This window comes from Rhea americana, unplaced genomic scaffold (assembly GCF_003343005.1).
Source record: "Rhea americana isolate MKP2758 unplaced genomic scaffold, rheAme1 scaffold_189, whole genome shotgun sequence".
Taxonomy (NCBI): domain Eukaryota; kingdom Metazoa; phylum Chordata; class Aves; order Rheiformes; family Rheidae; genus Rhea; species Rhea americana.
The window spans coordinates 316,618-336,185 of NW_028186027.1; the positions used below are offsets into that span (position 1 = coordinate 316,618).

The following is a 19,568-nucleotide window of genomic DNA, read 5'->3' on the forward strand; positions in this document are numbered from 1 at the left end:
AGGTCCTTAATCTGATTTACAGAAATCCATATAATGTAATATAATAGCCCTAGTTCCTCATTAGGATTCCTGTAGACTAAAGGAGAGCAAAAAATAATTATTGTTATAATATAAAGGACATTATGCAGCCTACAGATTATTTAAGTGCTGAATAACTGCTAAATATGTTTTTACCTATTTGTAGTATAAACCAGGAKAACACAATGTTAGAGACTGTCAAGCATTTTAATTCTGTTTTGATTCAATGTATCACGCTTCTTTTTCACAGCATTGAAAATCAATYTGAACAATTCTTTTTCAAAGGTTTATTTAACACGCTTTCTTCTAATACTTTGCTTTTTTATCTTTTTCAAGAAAAATGATGCTGAAAAATATAAAGAAAGACTATGAATGGCCTGATACAATATTCAGATCTTTAAAGAGGCCTGTGCCTCTTTAGTAGATTYCACAAGTAGAGTCATAATATGATTTAGAGCCCCTTTTATATGGGAATTCRGTAACGGGAGGATGAAACTTTCATAGTTCTTTTGAGCTTTGCTTTACAGTTATCTGTTGTCACAGTTTTYCAATTTGACCATAGTTTGCACAGGTGGCTACAGTATAAAATAATAACGGAAGTTAGGGGAAGGTGTTCCACTGATAGTGCTGGGTTTTGGAAATGACCATCGGTTAGTTATATTTTACAAATGGTAAGGATTTCTGTAACGGGCAGAGCTGATGAAAGAGCTTTTGGTCCCGTTCATTCCTTCTCCTGGCCGAGAAAAGCTCTACCCAGAGCACCTCCCACACAGGCTGTGCTTGCCACACTCCCGAGTGGAGCTGGGTTTGAGGCTTGCCCACAAGGCTTGTAGGTCAAATGGAGACATGTAGGGCTCCTCTTACTAGCTGTTGTGGTAATTGAAAGTAAATGTGGGCCTTTTTCATGGCCTGTCTCATGTATTCAGTAAACACAAACATGCCTAACACATGAAGAGTGTGATACTAGATTTCTWATTAATGTAATAGCTTTTGTAGTTAAGCTAGGGCAACTACTAATACATAGGGTAGAGCTAACAAGCCACTGCAGACATCATTTTCAGCTTTGTTTTGTTTTTGTTTTTGTTTTTTTTCTAATAGTTATAAATATCTTTCAAAAGTACTCCAGGAAAGCTCGGCAGCTAAAGAAACCAAAGATTAACCTTTAACTGCTAACCATGCCAGCTATTCCAATGGCCCAGCAATAACCATCTGACATGATAAATGTCTGATGCTGATCTGTAGGAATGTTATTACTTGTTCTTTAGGAAAACCAAAATTATATTTGTAGTTCACAAGGGAAAACAGAAGTAAGAGTATGCAAAATGCTTTCAAAGGAGTAAACATGCTCCTGGGATATTTATGAATTTCTGCCAAAACTTTAAGCTGAACTGTAGGGACCAAAATGAATGAGCTGACTTCTAGTTAAGTCTGGGCTCACGATGTGCTACATTATTCATTGTAAAAAAAAAAAAAAACTTTTTAAATTAATAAATATAGAAACATCTGTTGTCTTTAATGAGGCAGCTCTGAAATACATTCTTACAACTAGTAAGCTAAGTAAAAGTCACTTTTGCTAGCTTTTTCACATAGCTTTCCATCTTAGATGCAAGCTCTTTGCTTTAAGCTTTATCTCAATGTATCAGCTCAACGTCTCTTCTCTATTGCCCAACATTTACTGGGAGTTTGATAAGTAAAGCACTTCCAGGGTATTTAAACAAGATGTCCAGTTTTACTGAGATACACGTTTGCAACTTTCTGTGAACTGTATTATTAACTTCATAGAAATTTACAGTCTTMATGAGTATATGATACTACTGACATCAGTATATAAATTCTGTTGAGGATGAAGCCTTCTTACTGATGTTCCTTGCAAAATCTGAAATACATGAAGTGTCTGTTGTTAGCCGTTAAAGAGGTGGGCATTCCATCTCAGACACTTGTCTATGTGGCTGTGTTAAGTAGAAGAAAGAGAAGCAATTTCAGGAAAAAAAATCTGTATCTTAAAAACTTGGTTAAGAGTAGAATGAGTCTCTCTATTGTGTTTGTCTCTTGCATTGCCTGTTATGGAGGAGCTGTGGAACTGGAAGCGCCTGGTATCAGACTGTCTCTTAGAAGTTTGAAGTTATATGCAGTGATTCCCACTCAATTTTTTGCTGCAAAAATGACCCCACTTCCCTCAAAAGTTTCAGTGCAAACAGTAGGTAAATTTCTGGAGTACGTTTACAGGCATGACAGTAACTTYCTTCATCAGAAGAAGCAAGTTCACAAGCATGAACTCTACAATCCAAAGTATCTTCCATTCTGATAGAAAACTTCAAGACTTCTCAGACTCGCTCAAGAATAGTTTGGAAGATATTTGTAATTTCATGTCCTTTGCTGTCTTGCAAGATTCTGCTTGATGTCCCCTGTTTCCTCATAATGTACTCAGAGGCTCTTCCTACCTGGAAGGCCACAGATACAGTTTCTAGTCAGAAAAAAAGAGGTTAAATACTTGTTTAAAATATGAGTCCTAAAAATGTGGATGCTATTTTAGTTTTGCAAAGTCTTACCTTAAAAACAAAATTCCAACTTTATCTTTTCCAGGAAGCTTGGACTTGACTAGATCAAGTGAATAACTGACTAAGTCTGAACCTTGGAATTTAACTCTRTTAGAGGACTTTCCAATTTTATTACTATTATTTTTTAAAGCTTACTGAAGTAGGAGTTACTATCAGACTGGCTTTGATGGTAGCAGAGCTGTTTTTTTGAAAGTGTCTAATTCTGTAGCTTTACAAGAGATTTATTAATGTTTTTGGAACTAATCACTACTTGCCAGTGAATTCAGGAAGAGGCGGCATAGGTATGCCAGTGCAGAATCTCACTTTAATTCTGTATGTTTTGGAGTGAAATCTTGGTTAGTCTAGAATAAAAATCATTCTCCTGTATGGAAACCTGTTTGTATCTTGATGCACAGTCGTTGTGCTATATTATCATGGTGAAATGTAAAGTATACCTTGGTAAAGACAGTTCCGCTGCATGCCAGATTTTGCACTGTGGTTACTGTCAGRTGCTTCAGATGAGAAAGCAGGCATAGCTGGGAAATGAAGGCCGTCGTCATCCTCTGCCGAAGGGACGGCTGCAGACCCGCTGCTGGTGTCAGTGGAGGACACCTTTGGGCTCCTTGTGTTAGAGCTCCCTGGTCAGGATGGATAGGCGGCGTGCTTTCATCAACCAGCAAACGCTTATGTTTTGAAATCCTAGTTTAAGTGACATGGAGCAATGAAAATAAGCTCTCTTTGAAAATTTCAGCTCTTTTAAGAGGAATTGCTGATTCTTAAAGCTATTTTTGCATGTACAGGCAGTAAAAACTGTTACACGCAGGAGTATCAGAAATGCATATGTGTGTTTTTGTACTGTGCTGTGGCTCTGTAGTGAAGGCTGCTGTGGAGTCYTTTTTTGGGTATCCTTTTTTGTTGACTTACTTTTTCACCCCTTCTGTAAGAATAATTGCTACGGAAATTTTTTAAAAGTGGCTGTTTGTTGCAGTGGATGACTCAATATTAAGTCCTGCTAATCATAAAACTGTATCTGACGACACTCTCTTAATAGTGGCTTTGAAAACAAATGCCGCTTTATTCCCCCTGAATATCTTGAATTGTTCTGCTGTCTTGGCTTACTCTTCTGTGCTCCGTTCCTCAGGCTCCAAAAGGTTACAGCTCCCCTGCATACGTCAGATCTAATTTCTGTGATGGAGTGCGGTTGCCTTGTATACCACAAAAGAAAGGTGTATAGTGAGCTGGGCTCGACTCCTGAGTGTGTAAAGGTTGGAGGCTGCACTAGCTAAAAAAAAGAAGCTGCTCTTTCTGGTGAAGTGCAGTCCTGGAAAGCTGCTGTGGTTTTACTTCTGAAACCTACTGGGTATTATCAGGGCTGGAAATACGGGCAAGTAATCCCGTTTGGCTGCCCATAGCGGCCTCTGCTGGCAAGCTCTCCAGTGGCATGAACCTAATCTCTCTTTCCAAAATGAGCATCATAGCAACACTGCTGCTTCTTTCCTCTGGAAATGAGTGTACTGCAAATATGTTCCTCAGCTGTGTTCACAGGGCAGATCCCAACTGCTTTCTCCCCCGCTCAATATGATTTTATAAAGCAGTTGGGAAACCAATTATCTCATTCTTGAACAGAATCATTAAAGGTACAATAGTAAAGTGTTTTTACTCGCTCTAAAAAAAAAAACTTAATTTATCAATTTATTTATGTATTTGTTTTCAGCAACAGATTTGCAAGATGATGCTGCATCAGGAGGAAGAATAAGAAAGTTGAGTGTTGGACAGTATGACAATGATGTCCCAGGACAGACAACGTACACRAGGTGTGGATGGATGAAGTCTGCTGCTGCTGACCAGACTGTAAATCCAGGATCACTGATTGCTGTAGGGGAGACCAAAGAGGTAAACAATGAAGAATTACTCAGAAAGGTTGAATGAAGTGAATGGCCAGCAGGGCCCCACATGCATGCTCAGTGTCCAAAATCGGCATATAGCAATTTGCATTTGCATCCTAGCAATAACAATGGATGACCATAGTTAGCTCAGAAAAGTAATTCAATGTTCTTGCTGTTATCCTCTGTATGTGGTTTCAGTGTTGGAAGATCTCTCTGGTGGGCAGCTGGATCAGATTACATGAAATCTGATGATGAAAAATACCYGACTATGTTGTAGGAGTAAGTGGGAATTTTCACACTGATTTTGCTCTTTTGTGCCCTTTCTAGATGGCTGTAGCATGTTACCAAGATGAAATAGATGGAGGAATCTTCTCCCCAACCAAAAATGGAAATGAAGCTGTCTCATCCACACCAGCTTTTCCACTGTCACCAGAGACACCATATGGTAAGGAAATGTCTGCATTATTTGTTTTTTTCTTTTCATAGTGCTATTAGCATTTTACCTGTCATTGAAGAGTAATTTTACTTTTCCATCTCTTCTAGTGAAAACACCTCCTCTATATCATCAACAGATTGCCTCTGGTCAAAAGACCAGCAGCCCATCTGAGCTGTACAGAACTGGTCCTGGTAAGAACCCCATATGTAAATAATTTGAAACTGAGCTGTGTGTGAAGACAACTAACCAAACAGTAGTTATTCCTTTATAAACATATGGRCATGTGCCTGGTGAATGCAGATATGTGCAGGTTGGAGAAGTAGAATTTAGCCTTCCCACAGAGACTTGTAGTGCTCTGCTATCAAAAYAGTATTGTCAAGAGATTTGGTTTCCTTGTGATTTTTATGTTGATGTTGGCTCCATCTGAGTATGGAACAGTGAGCTCCATGGTGCTATCTTATCTTATACGCCGCTGACAGTAGAGCTTGGCAATAGCTGTGCTCAAGTCAAGAAGTCTCYTAGTCAAAAGAATATCTGGGGCAGAGCAGGTTGTTGTTTGTTTGGGGTTTATTTTTTGCCACAACACAGTTCGTAAACATGTAAGCCTGGAAAAGGAGTTGGTAATAGATAATTATATAAGTAGTATTACAGTTAGTTTGATCTAGCTGTGAATTGCCAGTAAAGARTTGCTCGTCGGCTTTAACTTTCTGRTCCTAAAAATATGATGGTATGTCCTTCACCAGGTATCTTCTCTAACTTTGAATGAAAATTCATGCTAAGCATACGTTGATAAGTTACTATCTTTGTTCTGTTATCATTTCACTTGGTATGAATACAGAATTTCCAAATATTACCTATGTATAAATTTATCAGTAGATTAACTCAAAAAAAAACTTTATATAGTTTTAGGCCTTACATAGTGTTTATGTAGGCATGGGTGAGGGTACCTGAGCTCCCTACTACTCCAGTTCCATCTCTGATCACCATAGTACCCTCTGTTCAGCTGTTGTGCTTTGGGCAGTTTGGAGAACATAATAATGGGGGTGGGGGGGGAGTTAGTTGGCACACATAGGAAATTTGTCACCTACTCTTTCCTCTGTTCTTCAAAGGATTGTTTTTTGGGAATTTTTTGTAATGAGGTTGCGTGATACTTGTGGTGTTGCTTTCTTTTTTTCTGTAAGACTTCTTTTATTCTTGCTTTAAAAGAATAACTTGTATGCATCGGAAGATACTCAATTCGTATATATAAGTATATAAATGTGTGTGTGTATAAAAATATAAAGTATATTGTCTAGGCTGCAACTATCTTCTCAGGTAGGCTCCTGATAGCAGTTTCCAAGAAGTTGGATGTGATCTTTTTTGATGCAATAACAGGTATAGTGCTGTGTCTTTAACTTTGGCAAAATGCCTTTAATTTGCGTCATTTAACAGTTAGCAAAAGTAAATAACATTGACACAGAATGAAATTATCTTTAGTAATAAAGCAGTTTTCTCCACTGTTCAAGACATCTGTTTGTGGTTCAGTTGCTGTGGCTTTGACCTTTACTCTCTCAGCTCTTAAACAACTTGGAGTAAATACACTCCTGAGGTCAGCTTCAGCAAACCAGTTACTGTTTGCTTACCTTGAATTGATCTACTGAATACTTTGTTGTTGTTGTTGTTAAATGGTTTCCAGTGCTGTTGCTAACAGCTGTCTTAGAAGACTGTTAGGGTATTTTTCAGCAAATTTTGCTATTTTGTTGGTTATTCTCCTCCTTAATTCCAAGTGCTGTCATCTCTTAAATACAGATTTTAGAGTCTTAATTAATGTAGCTCCTGAAATGACTCTAGTCTAGAACGAGGCAGAAAAATCTCCCTGGGAATGTAAAAGTAAGGATTGTTTTCTGTCCCTTTAAAAATGACTCTTAAGGCCTTGTATGAGAGAGGTGGAAACTCTGAGCTGAACCCAGATGACATAACAAGGCTTTTTTTGTCCTTTGACAAAAAATCCTCATCCTTAGAGATGTGACTAATAATATGAGCATGAAGATGGGTAGGATAAGAGAACTGAAAGACAGATAGTTCTTCTAATATGTCTGCTTTCTGCTTGGAAATGCTTGTGTGTTGGTTTGAGATGTGTAGCAAAAGTTAATAGCAAATAGAGAGGGTCAAGTCTTGAAGAATAGGATTTGAGCAGGAATATGTTCAGTATTAATAAATGGTGTGGCAGATGTGCTAGTTCCCTGATATTACTCAGTAGGCATTTTTCAGGGCACAGGCTGGATGTTGTTAAATGAATCAAGTGTTTTTTTTTTTTTTTTTTTTTTTTTTTTTTTTTTTTTTTTTTTTTTTTTTTTTTTTTTTTTTTTCTACTTTATGGCCTTTGGTGCCTTAGTTTTCACTCTCCAAAACACACCAATAGCCATGACTTTTGGTATCTCATTAAACTCTTCTGTGGCCTACAATTTTTATAGTAGCTCAGTGAAATCACAAATGTGAATGGGCTAATACTGCACTTTTTGTTGACTTCTGAGAATGCATTATCCCTATGTTGTCTTTGAAATACTGAAACAGGGAGAACAGGCATTCACGTGGTGCTTGGCCACTAATTTGAGGGAGACAACTTGTCCCTTTAAGAGTATTTCCACTGAAACAGAAGTACACTTGTGTATGTCACTGTTTACAGTACGTTATGAATCAAGTGCAAAGCTCCCCTTGGCTTTGTTTTTACCTGTGAACACTGTACTTTGACATTAAGGTCAAAGGTATGCCGTTGGACATCCAGAAAACATGCAATATACCATTAGGAAGCATCTGTAAGAAACGTTCGTTGGGCGACTTTCCCACCATAGCATAGAAACTCTTTTGTCAGAAGCAACATTAGAATCCAGCCTTTCATATATAAAACCCCCTTTTTCTCTCTTTCCCTTTCAGTATTCTGCTTTGCTTTACTGCTTGTATCTTCAGTATCCATTTATTGTCTTTACTTGCTTATGCATCTTATCACTTTGGTCAGGAGTGAAGCCGACATCTTCCCACTACCTTTGCTACCTATCTCTGATTCATGGTAGAGCAGAACATTGTGTTTTGTGCGCTGAATGAGGCAAAGAATCTGAAGACAACGAAATTAGTGTTTCGTGTAGTTAAGACTGTTTTAATGCACATGCTGGAAAAATGATACTAACATCATGATACAAGTTGCAAATAATTGATAGCTATTAATTCCGAGTGCTTCCTTTTGCAGTCTTGCTCTTCTTTTAAAAGCTTTGTTTGTGTTTTGGTAGAAGTTGAGGTTTTCAACTTCAACTGAGGTTGAGGGCTTTGGAATCATGGTAAAAATTTCTGCCATTAAGATGGTATCCCTTTTGTCTCACTTCAGGTAACACTTGATCTCGAAATAGCTTTTTTATACATCTTGGCTTTGCTACTCATCTGTGTTCCAAGATAGCAGTGAGGATGCCRTCACATTCTTCTTGCCAATTACCTCTTATTTTTCTATATGTCTTCTGGTTTTATAGCCTCTCCATTTCCTTGTAGAGAACAAGTTTCAGTGTAGTTAGCACTTGGCATATCAAGGCAGAACTACTGCTTAGAAGACTGCTTTGGGAAAACTAATAAACTAATAAAAACAATAAATTTTGAAAGAATAATATGTGGTTTTGTATTATAGTATATTCAAGAATTACAATGGGATCCAGTCTTCATATATATAAAATRGCAAAATTATCTATTCTTTTAAAAGAAAGTTGTTTCTGCAATGAATTATTCTTGCTGTTCACTGTGTGCGTTATTTATTGAACATATCTAATTCTGYTTCTTAAACTATTTATTCAGATGAAAGGCACTGTCTTCCATGAAACCTGGCAAAACCCTGTATAAAATGCCCCCAGAAACCTTAATTTTCTTTCCTATGGAAACCACTTTGTTAAGGAAAGCCAGTTCAGTGCTGTTGTGTATCTCCCTTTTATTAGCTATGTCCTACCTCTTCTTTTTTCACCATAAATTTCTTTAAGGCTTCCTGCYTGCATCAGCTAGAGGTGACCACATTCCTGTTCAATGCGTCGTTCTCAGAAGTGAGCAAGTTTCACCTTCGTCGTTCTGTGTCGAGGAATGCAGTTCCTTGCTGTAAGTGCCGCTGTTCCAATGTGGTTTCTTCTACCGTAGTTACCTTTTTGCCTTACTTTGCGTAGTTTGCAAGTAATATAGCACCTGTGGAGCTTAGTCTGAATGATCATCTGAAAGACARATTGTTCCTTAAGACAAACTTGAGCTGTCTCTAAATTGGTTGGTTTTATAAATACCTCACCAAAAAAAAGGCAGGATCCAAATAGTGAGAACACAGATACAGTCTCCTGGTAACATAACAGCCATTATATATCTGATGGGAGAGTCCTGTGCATCAGTGAAGGAACAGAAGCCCTATTTGTAGGCCATTTTGAAGCTTACAAAGGCTCTCTTGTCTCGCACAGCATACAGCTAATTGAGATCCCTTTGTATAYAGAAGCACCAAATAAAATCATGGCAAGCTCTTTGCCAGGGAGCTGAACTCTGGCTCACTCTGCCCCTCCGGGGGTCCAGGAAAAGCTGCCCCTTCCTCAGCCCTGGCCAAAGCATAAATAAAGTTTTGCAGAAAATATGSCTTCACAAACAGGCAGTGTCCTGCAGCAGAAGCCCTGGCCCATGGAACAAGGGTAGATTATCTGTAACTCTTTATCCACGCACTGTTCAGGAGAAGACATGGCTTTCCATCTTCTCCAAACATAGTAATTCTCCATAACATAGTAGTTCAAGTCATGCATGCAGTGCAGTGATAGCCAGGATGAGGAATGTCAAAGCCTTTAAGTGTGCATAAGGCCCTCTCTTTTCATGCCCACTAGTGACATCAGTCCAGGTGCTGCACTCCATGCRTGTAGTGTATGTACAAGCTGCATCTTCGCTGAAAATTGTCGAAAGGTTATATTTTTTCCGCATGCTGTCATAGTATTCCTTAAGTCCAGACACTGGTGAATTTCCACCCTTTTCTGAATGCAGTCTGTATTTTTATCTGACAGAGACCCTGAAATCCTAAATTCCACCCATTGACTAATGTAGACTTGTTCTGTTATGTCACCCAGTGAAGTGATGAATATTTCATAAGTCTCTTGGAAGACAAAAACACAACCTAGTAGCTTTCCTTGTTAGTGCAGAAATCTGTTACTAATTGTAATTTCAGAATAACTCYATGACTGTCATTTCTTTCCATTTCTGTGTTTCAAGGGAAATGAGCCATACTGCTTAGTTATTCAATAAAAAAAAGTGTCCAGGTTCTGAATTGAAAGCTTTTGTGTGTGGCAGAAGGGTTAGCAGCATAGAGGGTAGCAGCGATGCTGTTTTTTGAGAAGGGAAAAATTAGCAGTTTATGATGTGCAAAAGCATTTTTCATAATATGAAAAGTTTTATATATTTTTTTCATACCACTCTCTTGCCTTTATCTGTGTACATAAGATACATGTGTCTGAGGCAAAATGAAAAGCAAGCTGCAACAGGTATGGAACTTTTCCAGGCATCTGGGTTTATTTACTTAGTACCTCAGTGTATCCACATCAGTGGCTGCTTGTCATAAGCTCTGTACTCCTGGACACAAAGGTGTGTTTTGTTTTTTGTTTTCCTTATTTTACAGTAAGGCTATTAAAAATGCTATAAAAATCGCAAGTAGAGAYGAGATTTACGATGTTTACTACAAGGTAGTTAGACAAGGTCTGTGTTATATTTTCCACTGTCCTGCAATTGACCTTGCCATGTTTATCTCATGGTTAAAATACAGTGCTTGCCTCCATAATATTTTTATGGTGAAACAGCTGACATTTCTTAAGTATGATAAAGTTACTAGTGTGTGTTTAGTCTCTATAGCCGAAAGGAATAACTCTGAAAGGACTCAGGTATCCTGTTGGGACTTTACCAACATGAATTTAATTAGGTCCTTGCAGAAACTCTGCAGAAAAAGACATTGCAGAACTCAATAAAGCATTGTTAAAAATGTTAGGAACCAAATTCTTTCCAAATGTAAATACTGAAGTCAATGCAGTATGTCATGAACTATATCACTTCTTTTCTTATCTTCCCTATATTACTTGTTTTGACACACACAGCTCAGTAAAACTAATCTTTAAGGAAACTTTTTAACGGCTAGAGTTTGGAGATAACTAGATATATTTTCAGCGGGCTGTGTTGTCACAGACTGACAATAATTTTCAAAGACAGCCTTCATTTTGCACCACTGATTAGAGAGTCCTGTTCAAATACAAAACCAGAAATTTGGTATCTTGCCTGTCCTGCAGTGGAAATCATGCTCACTGCTTTGGAAACCTTTCTCTTTCTCTGGTTTATGCTACGTGCTTCACCTTCTGTGAAAGTACTCACATTGCTCTCCCTTTTTGTTGTTACTGAATGACTGATAAGCAGATGGAAATACTGAGGTTGTCCATTTAAAAGGAAAAAGACAGCAGTTCTCTATCAGGCTAGTGAGATTTCCATAGTATCTGTTTGAACTAAGACACTGCTGAAAAGTTAATTGGGATCTTCTGTCTAAAATAGTGAATGTAAATTGGATTTGACTTTTCTCACTGGAAAGTGAATAGCCAAATGGAGGAGTTGGGGGAGGGATCCTAAATACATAAAAATCTCAACTTTCTCACCATCCAATTTTGTGCTCAAGYTAAATGTTTGATATCTGTTAAATGGATAGGAGATCTGATGAGGTAAATGCTGTTCTACAGAAATTCAGATGTAATAATACTTAGGACTGGTGATATCTTTGAAGTCTCTTACATGTTTTAAGTGTTCCATCAATGCAGCTCAACAGGTCTGACTGCAGTCATACCTCCTCAACTCCACGCTTACATTATTGAAGCAAGTAAACTATTGGTGATGGACAGGTTCTCCTTTTTTTTTTTTTTTTTTTCCTTCAGGTAGGCGCAGCCTGTAGACTTCATCCTTTATTTGGGGCACTTTCATTTTAGTCCAGTCTGCCTACCGTTTTTTTAGCTCTTGAATCAGTTTTTATAACACCATAGACTTAAAATGAAACAACTATCTTTTTTTCAAAATRAGTTATTAACTAGAAAAAACCTGCAACCCAGCAGCAGTGTAGTAAACACAGCACCCACATACTTGGCAACACAGTCCACAAAAAACTTATCATCCCCTATTTCACTGCGTGTATTGGCAGTTGATGGCTTCATGGTGTGAGCTTTGGTCTCATCTTCAAAGCCTGCCTTACAGGTGCCTCCCAGCTCTTCAGAAGGCAAGAATCAAGTCCTTGCTGGCCCTGAAGGCTAGCCATGTTCTGCTGAAATGATGGAAGTACCTACCACAAAATGAGACTAGTGAGGACTGAAGACAGATTTTTCTCGCACAGATGACCCAAAGGTGTAGAATTTACTCAGGGTGTATAACACTGTGGATGACCCCAAGGCTTGCCACCTTCTCAACAAAGCACGCTCCTTCTGCATGATTTTCCTTGGTAACCACATAKTTAAATGAAAAAAACCCTCCCAACAATATAGGGAAAATTGTAGGAACGGGATATGAATTCCTGTGTGTATTTTTTTCTGATAGATTTCTGTGATGAAGTATTGCTTTGGTGACTGCAGAATAAACACGAGATAGACTTATACTCATCATTTGATTTAGCTGTCAGAAATATGTAGGCAATTTGAATACTTGCCACCATTTCAAAATGATGCACAAAAAGCTCTTGACTGKTAGAGAAGACTGTTGTGTTAATATCTGTTCATGGTGTGTTGTCAACATAGTCAATTAAAGGACATAAATATGCTATTARTAAGTATACTAAATACATCTGAGTTGCAATAAAAACTTTTCAATATATAAATGGCTTAGTTTTTCTGATAACTGAGAAAGCAAATGAAAAACRGTATGCTAGATGATTAAGGGTGTTTTGCTTGATCCATTTGAAGTGGTTATRCTTATCAAGTGATAAGTATCTAGCTTTTGGGATATCATCTTTATTATATTCTTGTTCTCTGAAAAAACAAAATTTGTAGAAGGAGCCTGTCATGGTTAGTAAATTGCACCAAAATTATGTGGTCAGCACTTGTTTGCTTTCCCGCATGCATGCAAGCTCTCGCATGCTTTCTCTTCCTCTCTCTCTCAATTTACCATGCTGCAAAAACAGTTCTGTGTTCAGGAAAATGGTCATCAACATCGACCCGTTTTCTTTGTAAGCAGATAAAGTGGTGCTGTGACTTTTCTTTATTAATTACATCATAGGCATTCTGTCTGATGAACAGATAATTACAACACATCATTAAAATTTTGGGATTAAGTGTTGCGTGTAAGGTCAATCTTTATTATCTGTACATTGTTTACTTTGAAAAAGTCATGACTGTCCAAAAACCACAGTTTCCCATAATAGCCTTTGGGAGAGTCAGAGTTGACTTTCATTTATTTTCACTGCCTTCCCCTCTCTCCCTTCCTTCTGTCCATGCTCCTCTGAAAAAATGGTATGAGATTTCCCTAACTTTTTCCAAGTGGCTTTAGAAACTATGAGGGCCAGAGAGATGTTGGATTTTTTTTGTTTTGTTCTCCCYCCTCTCCCCCCGGAGGTGTGTGTGGGGGTGGGCATGAGCCAGTAATCTGTGATTTGGCATCTTCCATGTAATATATAAATTCTGAGGAAGGCTTGTGAACAATATCATAGTAATTTTGTGTTGTATCCTCAACCAGGAAGTTTTCCCACCTTTTATTGAATACTTAATTTTTTAATTGTCATTTATTGTCTGATTTCAACTGTTCCTAGTTTAGATTCCATCCTAAAAAGTCTTTAAAATTTTTAACCCATGCGTCTTTCACTGAACTTCCAAAAAATGTAAAGCAAGGAAAACATACAGATAATAGGAAGTACAACGCAAAAGAGTTTAAAACTGGTATGGCAAAAAAGTGAGCTAAATTGATATGATTACTTGCTGAGGGTTCTTAYTCAAATAACTGGTAGAAGAAACAGCAGGTACCTAAGTTCTACTTGCTTCTAACTACATCTGTTCTGAATGCTGTTAAGCATGCAATCCCACTTTGTTGTATGTGATTATGATTGTGTGTTGTATGTGTATATGATTGCGACTATAGCTATGATTGAGGGAAGTGATGAWGGTATGGGAAGAAAAGCTAGCAYTGAAACCTGAGAAGATTCTTGCTTYTTCCACTTCTTCATCAAATGCTATATTAAAACACAAACTCTAGAGAATAAATAAAATTAAGTGTGACTAGTACTACATCTGTACTAWTTCAGGGAAGATAATGTGAAGGCAACTTGAGTATTTCTAGCACACCTTTAGCACCCATGATTGTTGGATKGGATTTCCTGGATCTTATCAGTTTATGTCACAGTTCTTGTATTCTTTTAAGAATTTGTCCAAAAAACTTCAAGAATAAAATAGATGAAAATGAAATGCTTTGCTAGGAGACTGTAAACCGGTTATGAAGATACTATAATACTAGCATACTRGTGGGCAGAGACAATTGAAGTATTCTGATCTGTAGGACAGTCATTGGGATTCCTGAAACATTCTGTGTACCAGGTAATTTTTTAGGAAACAAAAATGGCAATGTGAAGGTTTATAGGCTTTATAAGGAAGATAAAATTACAGCATGTAATATTTATCACTTTTCAAAAGCCTGAAAGATTTTGTAATTTCTGTTGTTTTTGWTTATTCTATTCAGATTTTTATTTATCTTTTTTTCTGGGAGGATTTTATGGATAAATGGAGAACAGATTAATGCAATTTCTAGGAAGGTGAAAAGAGCTTTCATTCAGATGTTTTTAATTATTGGAGCTAAGCTGAAATTTCGTTTACATACATTTTACCCACCAAAATCAGAAAATTGAATCATATAAATGAGAGAAAAGTTTATATTGTATTTATTTTGTTTTAATTAAAACTACTTAATGTAAAAAAAAGAATAAATGATGTCAAGAAGAAGTTTTTCTGTGCATTTAACCACCCARCTATATAGAATGTACTAGATAGATGCAGCTTATAGTTTTCCARGAGAGTACACATGAGCTAATAAACTCAATCTACACTTGGTCACAGAAAAGGTTATCTAAAGATTATCAAAATATTTTTGTTCTGGAAAATGCTGGGAATTTTTTTAGAGATAGCTTGAGATTACTTATCAGTTGTGGTTTTTTTTTTTTTTTTTTTTTTTTTTGATGTTGTAATTTTGCTGCTTTCTTGTATGGTCCCAAGAGAGTGTATTATTAATACCTTTCATTCAGTAGTTTTGAAGGGTGTTTGTCAGTTTTCATTCTCTGTAAACTAATTTGACTCTCAGCTGGGAGATACCACTGAGAGTTCCTAAAATTGTCTACTACTAAGGTATGCATGAACTATACATTTCAGTGAAATCTGAGACCTATGTAAGTAAGAAGGTCCTCATCCTACACACAATTCCTTTGAAGCAGTAAGAAGGTCAAGTTCAAAAAACTATATGAAATGTGAAGTGTAATATTAAAGAGAAAGCTTCATTTCTGCTGTGCTTAGAAAATTCTTTTAATCTTGTCATTTATTATTGAAAACTGCCTGCCTGTGCTCAGATGCCACAAATATTTTGGCAAGAGAATTTATTGAAAAGAATGTTTGAAAAAGAAGGCATAGTTTAAGAAAACAGTAGAAATCAAAATAGAGAATGTTGAATATGTTCAAAATATGCACTTCTGTATGCAATATTTGTTCTGGAAATTGTATKCCAATTTATACTTGCTGTGTCAGGGAGCATGTGTTGTAACCGATGTATTTGATCATTGCTGAGCACTTGAGTTCTCCTACCAAGTAGCTGAACTAAAACACCCACAAATATTTGCACATTAAAGAACTGTTTTCAGAAGTCATTCATAGTTGATATGTTTTGGAAACTTTAGGTTGAATTGCTCTGTATCTGGGGAGAAAAACAGGTCAGAAAAGGCCTGTTGGTAGCCAGAAGAGAAGTACTGACGTGAGCAGCAGGAGTTACTACTGCAAAGGTCACAGCTCTGACCACCTTGGCGCAAAGGGGAGAACCTGCAAACTGCCTCTCACAGCCCAGTGAAGAGGGCGCTGAATTCAGTGGGCATCAAAATGGAAACAGGCAAAATAAACATTGTGACTTCAGTGCAGTGACATTTTTGTTGCCAAGTATGTGTGTGACTACTCAAGTCTCGACTTCTCTGAGCAGTCATGCTGCTAAACCCAGTGGAATTTACAAACTTGGCTGTCCTCTGTGTTTTCTACCTGCTGGACCTGAAACTTGGATGTTCTCTAAATCACATTTAGAAGGAAGAGGAGACTTTCCTGTGCAAATCCAATAGCCAGCTGGTCGGAGTAGTTTGTATGTGATATGAGAGGTCTGAGGTCATCTTCCTTTTCTACTTGATACTCCACAGGACTCAAACCCAGCTTTTCTCTGTGAATGTACAAACAGTGAGGCTTTTGAGCCAGATCACTCTCTTGCTCAATTAAGATACAGTACTAGTTAATACAAGGCAGAATAACACCAGAGCAATATCCTCAAAAATAGACAGGGATGTTCCTCTCATCTGCTTTGTACTGCACGGTTTACAGTAGGCTTCTCAAAGGAGGAAGAACTGAATTCAAATCTGTGGGCTTTCAGAAGTCCTCTGGATGGAGTAGATGGCTAACTCTATTAAAGTAGTTAAAGTCTGAGAGTGAGAAGCTGACGTAAAGATGCTCCTGTGGTCCAGAACTGGCAGCTGATTTTCTAAGGGAGTGTAAAATTTCCCTTCTGCAGTGTTTATTACCTAGCCTTGGGTGAGCAAATTAATGCGATTCTTCCAAAGCTAACATTTCCTATCTATTAAGTGGCAAATCCAGGCATGTGCTTTGGGGCTTTGAATTCCATTCAGCAGCAATACATCTGAAAGTTCAATTGTGCGGTGTTCAACTTGCATCCTTCTTGTGGCTCTAGTCCAAAGGCCTTTTCTCTTCAGAAAAAACAGTAACATTATCTGATATTTATTTATTTAAGGTTTTTATATTTGCTATCCAGGATAACTGTACTTGGAATAAGCACCTATGAGATGGAAAGACTCTGGCATTTCCAAAGGTGCTGAACACACCATTTTTCATTATCTTCAGTGAGAGCTCATCACTCTGAAATTCAGGTGTAATATAAACTGTGTAATTCTAAAGTTGTAAATGCCAAAGAAATGTTGTTTCAAATTATTATTATACAGGAAAAAATGTGTTTAAACAAGCCTTCTGTATTGTAGTCCTAATCATGGTCTCAAAGCAGATATGCCTCTTCAGTTAAACTTGAAATACACCTGGAAAATATGCTGATGGATTTTTTTCCTGTTTTAAGAATGAGTGAGCAGTTGATCACTGGACAAAAGAAAGATATGATGCCCTCAGCTTTAGAGAGTTTGGTTTCTATTTTTCCATTTCAGTAGGAAATACACAAGCATCTCCCCATAGACAGGCCTGTCATTCGACCCATAACTGGCTATGTATGTATTCTTGAAAGTGTATTTGGGTAAGATATTACACTTGCATAAAAAAGGGAAGAATCTGAGTATGAGAAAACTTCCAGCAGTTTAATAGAAATACAAGATTGAATAAGCAGGCAGTCTGTGACAGATGTGCATTGTTTTTACATGCACCTGTTGATCATAATTAATGCACAGGAGTAATGTGCATTTTTATATGAGCTGTTACTTGTCCTTTTGTCTGAAAAGGCTTAAATTAACAAAAAAAAAATCTTGGAAACAATCACTTCTCTTGCTGTGGTTGCATGAAACAAGCTTTTTCAAGTTTTCCAGGGTGAGGCCTTCTGCCATGATGTGGCACTAAGTGACTGCAATGTGCCAGAGTAGCCCATGTAGTCAGAGGGAAGACTGAAGACAAAGAAAGCTCCAAAAACACACCTCTTCAAAACAAATAATGGCTTAAAAGGATCCCTTGATTGAATGCCTGTGAGCTTCTGTTTTGCTGCATTCACAAGTCTTAAGGTGCTTTTGTAATTTAAGAATTACATAGTGTTAAGTATGACTGTTAATGTTGGGTGAGGATGCGGAGGGAGATACGCCTCCAGTCCTACATAGATGTTTATAGTCCAAGGGCTACATTGCTCCCTGGTTTTTAAGATGCTGTTCTCTCCTAACACACAAAACATGAAAAACRCCATGAGCTTGACTCCCATGCTTCCGTTAATCTTAACAGTAACAAGGAAATCCATACTATTCCTTTGCAAGCCATGGGGTATACTGAATCTGCATCTGAGGTCCCTTGCATAGCCCTGCTCCTTCAAGATGGGTTATTGCCACCTTTAATGTCATAGTGATGGACTGGAGATGCACCCTGTGTATATGACTCCAGGTAAGCTTTTATGGAAAAGTTTACATTACGGTTCAAACCCTGCATTTTGTTACTTTGGCTAGACTTTGCAGTGTGATGGCTTTGATGAAACTGGGCAGCTGGTACACTTCACCTAGGAGAATTGTCTACAGGCTTGTTTTTTTCAGTAAATACTACCACCTAGCAGAAGGTAGAGTGGAGAAACTTCCCCTTGTGCGTGCGTGCGTGTGTGTGCGCGCGCGCGCTGTACTGAGCACAGCCCAGTTGTCCTTTCCCAATAGCAGACCTCCCCCTTTGGGGATGGCAGCATCTCAGAAACTGCACTCATCTAAACCCAAAACGTTCCCCACCTTAGACATCAGATTACTTGGAACTCATCTCAGGTGGTTGATACATTGAGCATTCACAGAAGGCACCCCAAAATATGTCTTTTGTTTGCTGTATAAAAGTATTCCATATCAAAGAGGTTTCATTTATGAACAATTCCATAAGTATAACTAAGCCTGATTCTGTTAGAATGTCCCATGCAAGTTATTTTAATTAAGACAGTATTTGATAAAACATTTTACATGAAGAATTAGGGGGTTTTTTGAAGCTGTTCGTCAAGGACATGTGGTTAAATGTTTGTGGATTTAAGGTGATAATTTGTTATGGACTTCTTGTTTAATGGTATCTTAGAAAAATGAAATATTTTCCTGCCACTTCAGAGTTTTTTCCTGGAATGTCTCTCATAACTACAGGAAGGTAATTATTGTACTCCTTAGAGCTCTGCTTCTTCCTTCTGGTAGCCCTTCCACACATCCTTAATGTTTGAAATATATTAACTATTTTAGTTATCTAGTTTTTACTCATATTGCATTTGTTTATTACTTCAGTACTACATTTCATCAACCYAGTCTTCATATGGCATATTAGAAAGTTTTCATCTTCTCAGTCTAGATGTTATCATCCATGAGTTGTTCTAATTCAGTAAATGTAAATAGCTGAACACACAAGGTTTCCAAGACTTGAAAACCAGGAAGGAAATGGGACATCCAAAGATTTCCTGTGAATACTGTGCTTTTTATGCAGAGCCAGGAATGCTTTCTATGCATAGCAATTTTCACTAATAATTATTGTTTATAGGAATTTAAGGAGTGTGTTCAACTGCATTTGTCTTCATCAGGAAACATCCAAGACAAGAAGAAAGTGTGATTGTATAATAAATTAGTCAAATCAGATGGCTGTTCTGGATTGCCACATTAATAACCTGTTCTGCCTCATGACAATAATTCTTTACGCATTTTTTACGTGTTAGTATGGTGTCCCTCACAATCAGTCCTTGATAYCTAATTGGGATACTGGGATTAGTTTGAAGTAG

General features: G+C 37.6%; 1 protein-coding gene across 16 annotated transcripts in view; it reads left to right on the forward strand.

Annotated features, from left to right (window-relative positions):
* Positions 1–19,568, forward strand: part of TNS3 (tensin 3) — a 304,187-nt gene that overhangs the window by 246,976 nt on the left and 37,643 nt on the right. For all 16 annotated transcript variants that reach the window (XM_085302207.1, XM_085302209.1, XM_085302203.1 and 13 more), the window contains 3 exons: positions 4,270–4,448; positions 4,769–4,886; positions 4,985–5,068. In XM_085302207.1, the coding sequence (XP_085158333.1) occupies positions 4,270–4,448; positions 4,769–4,886; positions 4,985–5,068 (381 nt within the window). The remainder of the gene's footprint in view (positions 1–4,269; positions 4,449–4,768; positions 4,887–4,984; positions 5,069–19,568) is intronic.